The sequence below is a fragment of the Lycorma delicatula genome, chromosome 12 (genome assembly GCF_047948215.1).
Source record: "Lycorma delicatula isolate Av1 chromosome 12, ASM4794821v1, whole genome shotgun sequence".
Taxonomy (NCBI): domain Eukaryota; kingdom Metazoa; phylum Arthropoda; class Insecta; order Hemiptera; family Fulgoridae; genus Lycorma; species Lycorma delicatula.
Genome location: NC_134466.1, coordinates 66355539 through 66369995, shown reverse-complemented (window position 1 = coordinate 66369995; position 14457 = coordinate 66355539). Strand labels below are relative to the sequence as shown.

The window sequence follows — 14457 nt, the reverse complement described above, 5'->3', positions numbered from 1 at the left end:
AATTGGGGTTAACAGGATTGTCAAAAGTCAGACTCGAGCAGTTATTATGAGTATTTATAATATTATGAAGAAAGAAGCCAAAGAAGGATAAGCAAAAAATGTAAAACAAATTCAGACTTGTGTTTCTAAAGCAACCAGTGTTTCTGTTAGATCCCTTCAGCATATTTTAAAGCAACAAGAACGACCTGAAACTAGTAGAAGTGAATTCAGTACTTGTAAAAAATGGTCTTGTAAAAAAACTGGATGATTTCAACAGTTATTTAGAGGACAGTGATTGAGTTTCATTTATGGCATGGAGGGCGCCCCTCTCTAACAAAACTTTTGCCATTAGTAAAAGAGCAAATAACATTTGAAGGACGCATTTGGGCTCTTCATGTAGTCATGAAAGATTTAGGTTTCTGTGGAAAAAACTGAAAACAACAGAAAAATTTGGTCGAGAATGATGATATAAAAGATAAAAGGTTGCAATCCATAATGCGATACCTATATATATTCTTCCCACATGAATGGTCATGTGTAGAGTAATTGTTCTTCACAAAGGTTGAAAGCAACTCCGATTTCTAAAGGGAGAAATAAAAAGTTAATGTGGGAGGAAACAGTTTTATTGAAAATTGCTGTGGAAAATTGTGGGACAAATTATTTTAAACTTGAACTGATGTTAGATGAAATTTCTGAGAATTTTATTGTAAAATTACATGAAACTGATTTCAGTTCTGACAGTACCATCGACAAGAGTGATAATGATGAGTAGGATATATTGAGTAGAGTTGAAGAAATAGTGTAACTTGGAACGAAATTAGTTATGTTGTGTGTTTGTCAATATGTTAATTTTGTAAGTCTAGTAAAATTATTTATGGAACCAGTTTGGAAATGGTGTTCCATTATAATGTAGTTAATTTTGGAATTAATGGTAAGCTTTTGGTTCTCTTTAATAAGTTAATTTTTTCATTACTGTTAGTATCAGTATCATAATATTTTGTAATGATTTTTAAGTAGCTGACAAATTAGATTCTATTGACATCAAATGAGTTAAGGTTTGAAATGATTTATAGCATGTTTTGTTTAATATGTTTAATTTGCATTTAATGTCATTTGAACTGTGTGCATTTGACATGTGGAAATGATTCTTATAAATAAAAATAATCATGAATTAATATCACCATCCACAATCACATAGCTAAACATGGAACTAAAACTATGCATAGTAAGACAAGATCAGACAAATGTTTTATTTATTTATTTTTTGAAGTAGATTTATGATTAGCTACTGAAGTGTAATATGTTAGGGACATAACGAATTAGGGAACTTTGGTGAAGGTGAAATTATGGAGCCGAGTGTACTTAACTATGATTGTAGATGAAAGTTTGCTCTCTGTATTCCTGTCTGCAGACCAAAACTCTCTGTTACAGTAGCAAGACAATTAAGAGTTTGTGCAGGTCATACCCCACCACTCAACAAACAAACTGACCTTTTTTAATGTACGAGGGTTATTTTTTTTCAAGGTCCGATCGGTCACAAAATTAAAACCACAGTGAAATAAAAAATTTTTTATTTGTAACAAGTACTTACATAGTTACGCTATTTCTCTACATAGTCGCCACTCCCATTTAGACATTTGTCGTAGCGTGGTACCAACTTTCCAATACCCTCGTCATAGAACAAAGCTGCCTGTGTTTTCAACCATGTTTCTACGCTGGTCTGCAGCTCCATGTTTGTACCAAAATGTTGTCCTCCTAGCCAGCGTTTCATGTCAGCAAAGTGGTGAAAATTGGATGGAGTTAAGTTCGGGTTGTATGGTGGGTGATCAAACACTTCCCAACGAGAACGCTGCAGGAGCTTCTTTGTTACAGCTGCAGTGTAACAAAGCTGCCGTGCATTGTCATGGAGAAAGACAGTGCCTGATGACAACATTCCTCTTCGCTTATTCTGAATCGCCCTTTGTAGACTTGATGAGTCACGCAGTATGAAGCTGCAGTGATGTTCGTGCCACGTTCCATGAAATTCCATCAAGAGAACTCCATTCTGGAGTTGACACTCGCTTCCTTCCCTGACCGCCTGCATCATGAACATTTGTACTTCCTGCTTTAAAGTTCCTGCACCATTGTCGCACTTTGCTGTCACTCATTGAAGTTTCTCCGTACACATTACTTATTCGTCGATGAATGTCAGCCGCATTACACCCCTCAGCCTGAAGAAATCGAACTACCGCACGTACTTCACACTTGGCGGGAGATGCTATTGTTGTAGACATGTTTACGTGCTAGCTGCGTGTTCAGAACTAAATGAAGTGACGCGGCGTGATTGAAGGACGTATTAGAGATGCTGCATAACACATATGCGCAAGGTTCATCCGATTTTTGCACGGGTTTTTATTTTGCGGCCAATCGGACCTTGAAAAAAAATAACCCTTGTATGTTGAAAAGAAGTAATAGAAATTAATAATAAATATTTTAGAATTTACGGCTTGGATAAAGTGGTTAGCAGTGGAGGGTAAATGTTGGTTCAGTATTTTTTTTTTAAGATTAATTAGATTTTTAAAAGTTTAATGAGTAGAATGTAAATAAATCCAGTGAATATTTTATTTGTGGCTGTTAAATTATTTATCTATTAATCTGTTGTGTTTTTTATTCTATGTTTAATTGTAACAGATATGTAAATTTAAATTAACTTCCTGAAGGTTTTCTAGCTATAGTTATAGATATAATTAAATGTTAAGTCAGTAAATAGTATGAGGGAAGTTCAATGATAACGAGACAAATTGATGTAAAGAAAAAAAGATTTATTCAATGACAGTGAAACTCGCACTACTTTTCAACATAATCTCCAGTAACTTTTAGACAGTTATCCCACCATTCTGTGAGCTTTTCCACAGCGTAGATGTATTTATCTTGCTATTTGAACCATTCATGGACCGTTTTGTTGTCATCAAACTTCTTGCTACATAAAAAGACTTTGAGTGAGCTGAACAAATGAAAATCAAATGGGGGAAGGTCTGGGCTATAAGAAGGATGTGGCCACATCTCCCAATCTCAACTTCTCAAGTGTTTCTCCCATTTTCTGAGTGATGTGGGAGCATGTGTTGTCACGCAAGAGAATCACACCTTTTGAGAGAACACCCTGACATTTTTGCCTTTGCATGTTAGAATAGTACTCACTGTTCACGATACATTGTTCTTCTAAATAGTCATTAAAAATTGGGCTTTACGAGTCCCAGAAGACTATCAACATCACTTTACCGGGTGACATGTGGATATTGAATTTTTTTGTTGCGGGTGAAACCAGATGTTTCCACTCAAGACTTTGCCATTGTGGATTTGAGCTTGAAATGATGTATCCACGTTTCATCACAGGTTCATTACCTTCTGCTTCAAACTGTTCTTTGAGCTTAGAACAAATGCAACTTCAGGTGCCTTTAGGGCTTGAGTCAACTGTCTTCTTGAACCCATCTCAAACACGTTTCGCAGCAGTTCAGCACATCATGATTGATTGAATGCATGGTTCCAATATTAATATTACACAAACTAAAAATTTTAGTAATTTTGACTTGCCTGTCTTCTCGAATAAGATCATTTATGCGATTTTGCAGCGCAGTATACTAAATTTCAACTGGGCTTCCAGAGCGATGGAGTCAGTCACATTTGTTCTGCCTGAATTAAACTGTTCTAACCAGTTACACATGTTACTGCGGTACTCTTTTTAAACATTCTTGAGTAAATTTTTGCCGGTTTCACACCTGATTGCAAAATCTTATCACTGAACATTGTTGTTCTGGCATACACGTTTCAAGCGAAGCTGACATTCTGAAATCACCAAAAGAGGTTATGTTTAGATTAATTATAATCAAACAGTTGATTAAATGTGTGTTCCCAAGGTTGCCAACTTCATCCTCATAAAGCTTCATTATCATTGAATCAACTGTTTTTTCGATGCATCAGTTTATCTCGTTAATTATTGAACATCCTTCATATTAACCACGAAGTTCAGCCAAGAACTTGTTTTAAATAATGAAATATAAACATTTTTTCCAATAAGAATCAAATTTTTGTATGAAGAACTTAGGTGAACTATCACATATATTAAAAAAATATGTATAATATTCTTCTTTTGTGAGCATATCCGTTACCACATGTAGATCACTTGCAGTATGTACGAAGTTTTTGGACTCTGCCATCATGGTATGGTTTTCATAACAGTTAATGGCAGTGATTTCTCATCACTTTCCTCTATTTAAACTCCTGTGAACTGCAGTTGCCTTGATTAGTTTTTACTGCTGCTTGTAAAGAGTCTGTTAGCATATTTACTGGCAGTCTGTACTTACCATATCCTTTTCAGCTTGTAGCATTTTACAGGTGCATTATCCATGCTGCTTGACATTACCCTGGACATTACCCTGAACAGAAGGAGTGACTGAGGAGTCACTCCTTCTGTTTATGATTTCTTATTCGCAATACCTCTATTTGTAACTAATCATTGTATTTGGTGCCTGCTTATGTATCTGTAATAAAGGAATCCTGAAGAATGCAAAATCCTGATGCTCACAGCAAGGGCTCAAGTCACGAAGCTTTTTTATATATTATTGTAAATTAAAGAGATTCAATTTTTATTATATTATGGATAAAACCAGTACATGAAATTTGGTTATTTTATTACTTTTGTGGCTGAATCGGGTGGTTATTACTAGTTATTTGAAAAATGTATACTTATGAAAAACATTTTCCCCCACTATATTATTTTTGGTTTTATAATTTGCTTTTAGTTAATTTTATTATTTAAAAAATTTTATTTAATTGTGAGTTTTTACTAATAAATATTGGTTTTAATCATAGTATTTATTTATATAACATTTTTTAACAATAATCGGTTCAGATTTTTGTGTTTCTGTGCGTGTGTGGTACGCTTACTGAGAATAAGGATACTTTTCCAAATCATAAATAAGGATATTAAGATCAGCTGATACGTGATAGCCGGTGTGTGTGTGTGTGTGGAGAGGAGACCATAGGTTGGTTTTTAAAATTGGATTTCCATTTTTAAGGCTATTAATTTTTAAATGATTGTTAATTTTTAGGGTTTAAAATTTTTAGTCCAGTAACGAATAATATTTCATCCAACTAGCTCTGAAGGTTACTCAGCTAATAGTAGTAATGTTGATAGGAGTCTAGAGTTCTGGTTATATCAGAGAATATTAACTATGTTAAAAACATTGGTTTACTTATGAACACTTGTTTAATAATATTGGGTATAAAGTGATTAATGTATCTTAAAATTTTAATTTATTACACGATTTCAGATAAAATAATTTACTTGAGATCTAAAACACAATGGATTTATTTTTAGAAGTCTTTAAAAATCTGTAAAATTTATGATTTTATTGTGTTAGAATTTTTTTTAAATTTAAGTATAATTTATTATGTTCTTTATTCTAGAAATTTCATATTGATTATGCTTTCTATAATGCCTGATATTAATAATTCCATCTCTTTTGTAAAAAGATAATATTTCATTCTAAACTGATTAATATAATTGTCTATTTTTCATTTAATAATATTAAAAAAATTAAATCCAAATTGATTTTGATTTTTTAATATTTAAACTTGTCTCCTTGGAATTTTAGTAATTTAAAAAAATTCTTGTAAGATAATATGATTGCTAAATTAATTTTAAAAGAATTAAGAGGCCTATCTTTACTTTAAAGGCATCTAAGCCAATAGTTAGGACCTTTTTTCTAGTTCATAGGTAGGAAATGAAGCCTCCAGACATGTCTCATATTAAACTGCATGCAGTTTAGTTGTTCCAATAAGGAAGCTGCCACCAGACAATTTTGGTGTTGTGTAGTTAAATGTAGCTAAAATGGTTGATTAAAATTCTGTAGTACCTATGCAGGAAAGGAGAGATTAAGGATAAGGAAAAAGTATTGTAAATATATTTAATGACAATCAATTCATAAAAAATTATTTGGCTCCGTCATTAAATTATTTTTGAATATTTAAATTATTTTATAATAAACACTGTACTGTACTTTATATGTGATGTAAATAAAGTGAGTAATATTCCTGTTTTACATCTAAATTATTGAGATGCATATAAAAACCAAATTCATATTTTAACACTAAAGTAATAAAAAAAAGTTATTGTAAGTTGCTAGTAAGTACAGAGGTGTTTAGTTTCATCTTTTTTATTTAAATATGCTACGTGGTCCAAAAATCATGTAATTGAAAAAGTAAGGTAAAAATCTTTAGTAGAAAATTGTTCTTGGGGTTCCGGCCCGTGAAGATAATTTAGCAGTGATTTTACAAGATACTGGATCAGTCAGTTTTGAGTATCGTTAGTCTCTTGGACTATTATCGCTGAAGAAAAACAGAACATATGCACATTGTTTCCTATCCCACCAATTTTATGAAAATGCCATCAAGCAAATGTTTTTACTTTATTTATGTGATACTTGAGTGTCAGGAATCATTTGGAAACTGTTCTTAAATCTACATATAAGAATTCCATTTGCAGATATGTTGAAAAATAAAAACTCATTTTACATCTTATACCCTTCAAAAGACAAGTATAGCTGACTACAAAAGTATAAGAATACATGCCATACTAAACAAAAAAATTGTTATCAATGGCGTAACAATAATTTCCATTGCATCCGTACTGTTAAGAGTTATATTTTTCAGATATGATATTATATGATTTTTAGATCTGTTGTTGATATTTGAGGAAGCCAAGCTGTATCTATTTAATTTTCTTGAAATATGACTTTGGATTGAAAGTTTTGTTATAATGTTCATTTAATTAAATTATGTTTTAACATTTTTAAATTTAATTCCCACATATTTTTTACCCTTTCAAAAAACTTTTAATATAAAAATCTCTTTTAAAATAAATAATAAAATGCTGATCTTATATTTTTATTTATGTTCTTTTAGGAGCCAAGTATGTATGTGTTTATAGTTTGTATGTGTGTGTTTTTTTTTTGTGGTAGTAGTTGAAGAATATTCATCAGATATGTATCTATAAGCAGTGAATGAGTAAGTAAAATTATATGATAGATAATTTGTAAGTAATATTTTTTTGAGTTTAAAATCAGGTTAGGTTTGAGTTAGATTAGGTTAGATATATTTTCTGGTTAATTGCTACTTATTGCTACGTATCGCTGCTATTACTTTTATACTAGTTCACTATTTTATTACACTGTTCATTATTATTGCTATTTCATTTTTTTACTGCTATATCTATTAGAAAAAAAAACTTGTACTACTACCACTTTTGTATTGCTATAAACCTAAATAAGAGACTTTGTTACTATTACTTTTTTTACTACTGTTTTTATTTTCATTTTTCATGTTTTATGACTTACTTTCTTTACTTTAATATCATGTTTTTTGTTTGCTCTTTTTGTTCCCTGCCCGCTGTATTGATTGATGCCTGCGTTCGCTCATTCGCTCGCTCGCTCGCTACTGTGAAAACAAAAAATTATACACTAAATTCATCTTACTACTGTTCTACCTAATTTTCGATCTTCACCTTATCTGTACTACTCGGCGTTACTCTGCTACATAGATGATCACTCCTGATGCCCTCTTTACTCTGTTTGGTATGTTATATTCTTTACTATTTTTTTGTTACTTTCTTAAGCTTATACCTGTATTTATTTTTTAACTAAATCTTATTTTTATTTTTATTTTTTTAAACATTGCTATAACTTTTAATTTTTTATTGCTATTCCCTTGCCTTATTTATTTTGTATTTATTTTAAAACTTCAGTTTTATTTATTTTCATTATTTTTTATTATTATTATTTATTCATAACAACATATATGATTTTAATATATTATTAAGGATTTTTATTTTAATTAAATTTATATTTTTTTCTGTATGGTGTTCATGTATTAATTTTTAAATTGATGTCTTATTTTATGATGTTAATTTTTAGTACATTTATATTAAATTTTATGCCTTCTTTAGTCATTTAAAATGTTTAATGAATTAATTTTTGTCACACGTTAATTTGATAAAAAATTCGGTATTATATTATACAAAACTAAAGCTTAATCCCAACCAGTAAAAACATTTTTTCATAAATAGTATCATATAAAACATTTTACAATTATTTATCATCATTTGATATTAATTATGAGGGTTTATCTAACAGATACTGAAATCAATTAAGCATACTTTGCAACCACTAGAAGAGAAATACAATTCTCAATCTAAACTTCAGCTTGTAAACGGGCTTGAAGGAATTAAGGATAACAAAAAGGGATGCTTAGTGAAAAATAGCCAGAGTGAGGTACTCTTTTGTAACACAAAAGAACCTACTCATTTAGAGATTATCTTTCAGAATTCTTTGTGATATTTTTACCTAAGATGGGAAAGCAACACATTCCACAGTGATGATTTGCTCCTTACCAGCTTATATAATATACTTGTACATATCTCACAAGTATGTCTGGAATATTTGTGTTACAAATATGATATGACTATAATATTACAAAATATGATTTAAAAAGTTAGATTTTATATTTTTTATTTTATAAATATATTATGTAATAAAAAGACAAAAGTTGAATATATTATTTAACCTGAAACTTAATATTATAGTGAAAACTTTTTTTATTTATTCTATTTTCTAATATCACCTACACAGTATGAAGAATAAAATATTTGAGAAATAAAAGAAAAGTTAAATGTCTCAAATTTTTTCACTTATTTTTCTCAAAAAGGTTTGGGATTTCTCATTTTATATCTTTCATTATTTTCTTTTCCTTAAGTAACATCTTTATTAAAATTTTTGTTATTTTCGTTTATTTATTTATTTTTTTTAATATTAAACTATTTTATACATAAAATAATTTGATTATTTAAAGTTTAGAGTTAATAAATATAATTTAATAAAGTTTCCATACAAAGAACAAAACTTTTATTTCAGAGCAGTATTACTTGAACTTCTACATTATATAGTAGAACCACCTTTGGGGTAATAAAGACAAATCACAGAATTCAGGAACAAATAAATATTTATATTAATAAAACATGTTAGAAATGTAGCCTACTTCTAATTTTACACAAAATGTAAAATTGTTATACAATTACGAGGGATGTTTAATAATTTATGAGACAAATAAATAAATGTAGAGAAAAAAGTATTTATTCAATGATAATGAAACTTGCACTACTTTTCAACATAGTATCCAACAACATTTATACCCTTGTTCCACTGCTCTGTGATCTTTTCGATTCCTACAGTGTAGAAGTCTTTATCTTGCTGTTGAACCATTCGTGTATCATTCTTTGACCACTTTATTGTCAGCTTCTTGTTGCGTAAAGTCTTTTAGCAGGCCGAACAAATGAAAATTGGATTGGGCAAGGTCTGGGCTGTAAGGAGGATGTGGCAGTACCTTCCAACCCAACTTCTCGAGTGTTTTTCCTGTTGTCTGAATGATTTGGGGGCGCATGTTGTCATGCAAGATAATCACACCTTTTGAGAGAGTACTTTGACGTTTTTTCCTTACCACGGTTCTCACTTTCTGTTGGAGCATGATATAATAGTACTTACTGTTCACAGTACATTGTTCTAGATAGTCACAAAAAATTGGGCCTTGTAAGTCCCAGAAGATTGTCAACATCACTTTACCAGCTGATGCTTGAGTTTTGAATTTTTTTGTGGAAGGTGAACCTAAATGTTTCAAGACCGGATTCGGGCTCGAAATGGTGTATCCATGTTCAAACTATTCTTTGAGCTCAGAACAAATGCTAATCAGGTATCTTTATGGGCTTGAGTCAAGTGTCTTGGAACACATCTCAAACATGTTTTGCAATGATTCAGCATGTCAGGAATGATTGAAAGCGCAATTGCAGCACTAGTATTACACAACTAGCAATTTGGAAAATGTTGACTCGCCTGTCTTTGTGAGTAATATTATTTATGCCATTTTGCAGCATGATAGTCATAACTTAAACTATCTTCCAGAGCGATGGAAATCAGTCACACTTGTTCTGTCTGAATTAAACTGTTTCACCCACTTATATATATTGCTGTAGTTTAAACACTTATCACCATACTGTTTCAACATTCTTGAGTAAACGGTGTACACGTTTCAAGCAGAGCTGACATTCTGAAATCAACTAAAAAGATTATGTTGAGATTAATTATGATCGAACAGCTAATTAAGTGTGTTCCTAAGGTTGCCAACTTGACTCAAAAAGTTTCATTATGATTGAATGAACCATTTTTTTCTCTACATCAATCTGTCTAATTATTGAATGTCCCTCGTATATTTACATTTTGTAGAAAGAATAATACATTTTGATATATAATTTTATTTTTCTACTAAAAAACAAAATAAAAAATCTATTTAAGAAATAAGAATACTAACACAATAATGAGAAAAATTTGTATATATGTTGTAGGCGAATTGAAAAATCAGGCTTATTTTATAGAGCGCCTTCATTTTGCAATGCACCTGGCAAATTGGAAAATTAGCAATCTAGCAATTTCTAATCAGCATGATATTTTACAGGCTTATTGTAATGAGCCAATATAACTTTAGGCTGTTTGGAAATTGTGCAATTGTTTGGCTCATTAAAAAGAAATAGAGGTAATAGAGGTGTAATTTTAAATGTAATTAACCAAACTTAACTTACGCTTACTTCTCTCGCTTACCTTGGCTAGTGACTGAAATGAGAGTAGGTTAAGTTTAGTTAATTATATTTATAATTTCTCTGCAAATACCTCCAAATATCCACTGATTTGGAAGAAAAAAATGTGCAATTATTTGCACATTTTCTAATTCGCCTAAGTTGTATGGGCTCAGTAAATAAACCTGAAAAATATCAGGCTGATCAGAAATTGCTAGATAATTTTCCAATTTCCCGGGTGCATTGCAAAAAGTCAAAGCCTTTTTACAACAACCTGATTTTTCAATTCACCTATGACATACTTATTAGAAGACAACATTATTTTTCTTTACACTTAAAAAAATCCATCAATGTATTATAAATAAAGTAAGACATGAATGACCAGGAAAAACATTTCTTATTAAAAAATTAGTAAAAAAACAAATCAATTAAATATAATAATATCTTCAGTAAACTGATTTTTACAAATGAAGCAAATTTTAATTGTTTTATTACAACAATTAATTACATTAATTTAAAAATAATTATGATAATAAAGGTAAAGTAAACACATTCTTTTTAATTTATTTTCAATGTTAAAAATTATTTAATACATTTTTTCTACTAAGGCATCACAAAAATATAGATAAATTTTATACTCTATATATATATAAACACTGTAATATGTATTTATATAAACACTGTAATATGTATTTTATATTAATATCTCAATCACCTTCTGCATGACCTCTAATAAAGTAGACAATATCCTCTTGTCCTCTTAAATTTAACAAAAAAATATTCAAGAGCATATTTTTATACGCAAATTTAAATTACATACTTGTCTTCCAGTTTTAAAAATTATGCTTTTTTCTGCTCTGCTTAAAATATTATTATAATATATTTTTACCTACCCACCTGACTTTTTAACCCTTATTAACCCCTATAAAAAGTATAAAAATTTAATTCTTGTAACTTACCTATCCAGACAGTCTTTCAAAGTGAAAATTTAATTTTTCTATAAGTTCCATTAACACATATTTCTATTCCAAAAATTTCTTCTGTAAATCTCTTCCTAACATACAGCCATACTTTTCCCACAAAATCAGTACTGGCCTATCTTTTACTTAACAACTTTTATTGCCAAAAGGTTGTCCAGCAATGTTTTGGATTACGAAAGCTTTTGCACATAAAAGAAATGCAGTTTCAATAGTTTGTTTGGAAAATAACAACCTGAATCCATCTCAAGGTATAGGATAGCTTTAGATGTGGAATAAAATAAAATAAGCAAATGTAAAAAGCAATCACTGTAAAGTTTCCACCCCCTACCATAATAGCCCACACCTGGACTGCATAGTTTGCCTGTATAACATAATCAAATACAGACTGTTTTGCTGTACCTGAAGTATGTTTTTTATGTATAAAGTTTTTACTCAGTTTATATTTGGACACCTTTTCAAAACTTGCTTATGAAAAAGGAAAAATCAGGTGTCAGTCATGCCCAAATATTTGTGCTTGTTGACTACTTCATTTGCCTATTTTTATAAAATCAGTTTTCTAGTGGTACAGCTAATTTCCCACCTTGTTGAAAAATTACTATCTTTGACTTCTCTATTTTAATACTTAAATCTTATAACTCGCAATAAAATTTCTACTTACTGTAAATTGCAATGATTTAGTTATTCCTTCTAGCAACACAAAATCACCTCTATATAGCAAAGGTCTTACTAATACTTAAGCCATCAATCTGGAGACATTCCTCTAGGTAAACCACTAATTCATTAATGAAAAATGATTACCACAGTAGTGGTAATAAATAACCCAGTTTAACCATACACTGACTTTGTATTCTTCTTTTCATTTATAAACTTTAAAAGTCGATCCTGTTTCCAACAGTTTATAAAATAGTGCACTCCAGTCAATTCTATCAAAAGTCAATTCACTAAAAAAAAATGTAAACTATATGACCTCACCCCCGCTCTTTAATTTAACTATATGTTATGCAGATTGAATATATTGAATATATTATCTATAGTTCAAAATATCCCTTCATGAATCCTGCTTGGAATTCTTTTGTTTATTACTGATGTGTTTTGGAACCACTCCATTGTTAAAACTTATTGTACTTGACTCTTGTCTGTACTTATTGAGTACAATAAGTTTTGATAGTGGAGTGGTTTTGAAATGCATCAACAATAGACAAAAAAAATGAAGCTAAGAAAGGAAAGAAGTACTAAACATATGAACTATAGTGATCTTAGCAGAAAAAATAATAGTAATTATTATCTTAACAACAAAAATTCTTTAATTATACTATTTTTTACATCTGTTTCTGCAAATCTATCTAACATTAATACCCCAAAAAATAATTATGATACTGTACTAACAAAATCATTGATTGATAATTTTATATCATTTTACTTTACCCTTTTTTTTAATAACAGAAAAACAATTGCTTCTAAAGTTTTCCACAATTGTTCTGTAATTGAATATGTTATTAAACAATTTTGCCTGCAATTCCAAAGTATTATTCTGGGGAGCATGTTTAAAAAAAAATTCCACTGGTATCCTGTCCTTAATAAACATTTTATTTTTGTTTGACTTCTCTACTACCATCTTAAAATTAGCAATTGTAATTTTCCTAACTGAGCTTGTATCTGTTCTATAATTAATTCGCTCTACTTATACTGAAAACAGAGTACTAAAATAGTTAATAATCCCAGGGGACCCCCCCAATGAGGGAGCAACTTAAAGATTTTAAATGGAAATGGAAGTTGTAAGATCATTTTACAAGGTATTGAAAAATAACAGTTTTGATTTCAAGCTACAATAACTTTAACCAAGATAGTAGCCTACAGTTCAGCTGAAGTAGTGGTTTCAAATTAAAAAAATAGATTGAATTATGAACATTCAATAATTTTTTTTTGTATTTTTCCCTGTTGTCCAGTCATTTAAACTACAGACTACTTAGTTTTCAATCTATTTCTCAAAGATGGTACTGCTGATATGTTAAGCAAATAAATGAACAATTAATATAATCCACCTTACCAGCACGTTGATAATTCTATAGATCTTTCAGCTTACTTGGAAGCCATAATCAGGAGTTAAAATTAATATATTAAAATAAAATTAAAATTTAAAATCAAGTCATGACTGTCTAGTCCTACTAGTACAGTCCTAATTAGGAGTACAGTTATACTCCTGCAGTATACTGGTATACTTACTAGGACTATACTAGTAGGACAGTCATGACTGTTTTTAAATTTTAATTATGATTTTTTAAAATCTTTTGACTTTAATATATTAATCCTAACTCCTCCTGATGATGGCTTCCAAATAAGCCAAAAGATCTAGAGAATATATCAACATGCTGGTAAGGTGGATTATATGTGTTAATTTATTTACTTTTGAATTTGGCTGAGAAAAACATTAAATGACCATCGTTTTGGGTTAGGGTTGTCATACCTCAGTGATGTTTATGACAAGTTGTTTGTTTTTCAGTGCCCTTGAAAATGATCTGTCACAATCCTGCCTGCCTTTTCTATTTAAAATTTTTTAGTTGCCTCAAGCAGTTGCTTGCTGGGGCTTGAGATTTAGTGGTGTGATACTGAAAAACAGACTGTTTCGACGTAGAAACATTTGTTAAATATTATTTTTTTATGCTTAACAATTGAGAAGTTAGTTGAGCAGGTTCCCTTGCCTTATTGACATGTATATGATGATACCGATTTATGTTTTTATGTATTCAAAAAATAACTACATTATAGAATCAGTATTGTATAAAATTTTTATTCATCAGTACCTTGGTTGAATTCAAAAACAGGTGAATTCAACCAAAATTTACT

General features: G+C 30.0%; 1 protein-coding gene across 7 annotated transcripts in view; it reads left to right on the top strand.

Moving 5' to 3' along the window:
- Positions 1–14457, top strand: part of heph (polypyrimidine tract-binding protein 1 heph) — a 974461-nt gene that overhangs the window by 948841 nt on the left and 11163 nt on the right. For all 7 annotated transcript variants that reach the window (XM_075379895.1, XM_075379893.1, XM_075379896.1 and 4 more), the window contains one exon: positions 7556–7589. In XM_075379895.1, coding sequence (XP_075236010.1) covers positions 7556–7589 — 34 coding nt within the window. The remainder of the gene's footprint in view (positions 1–7555; positions 7590–14457) is intronic.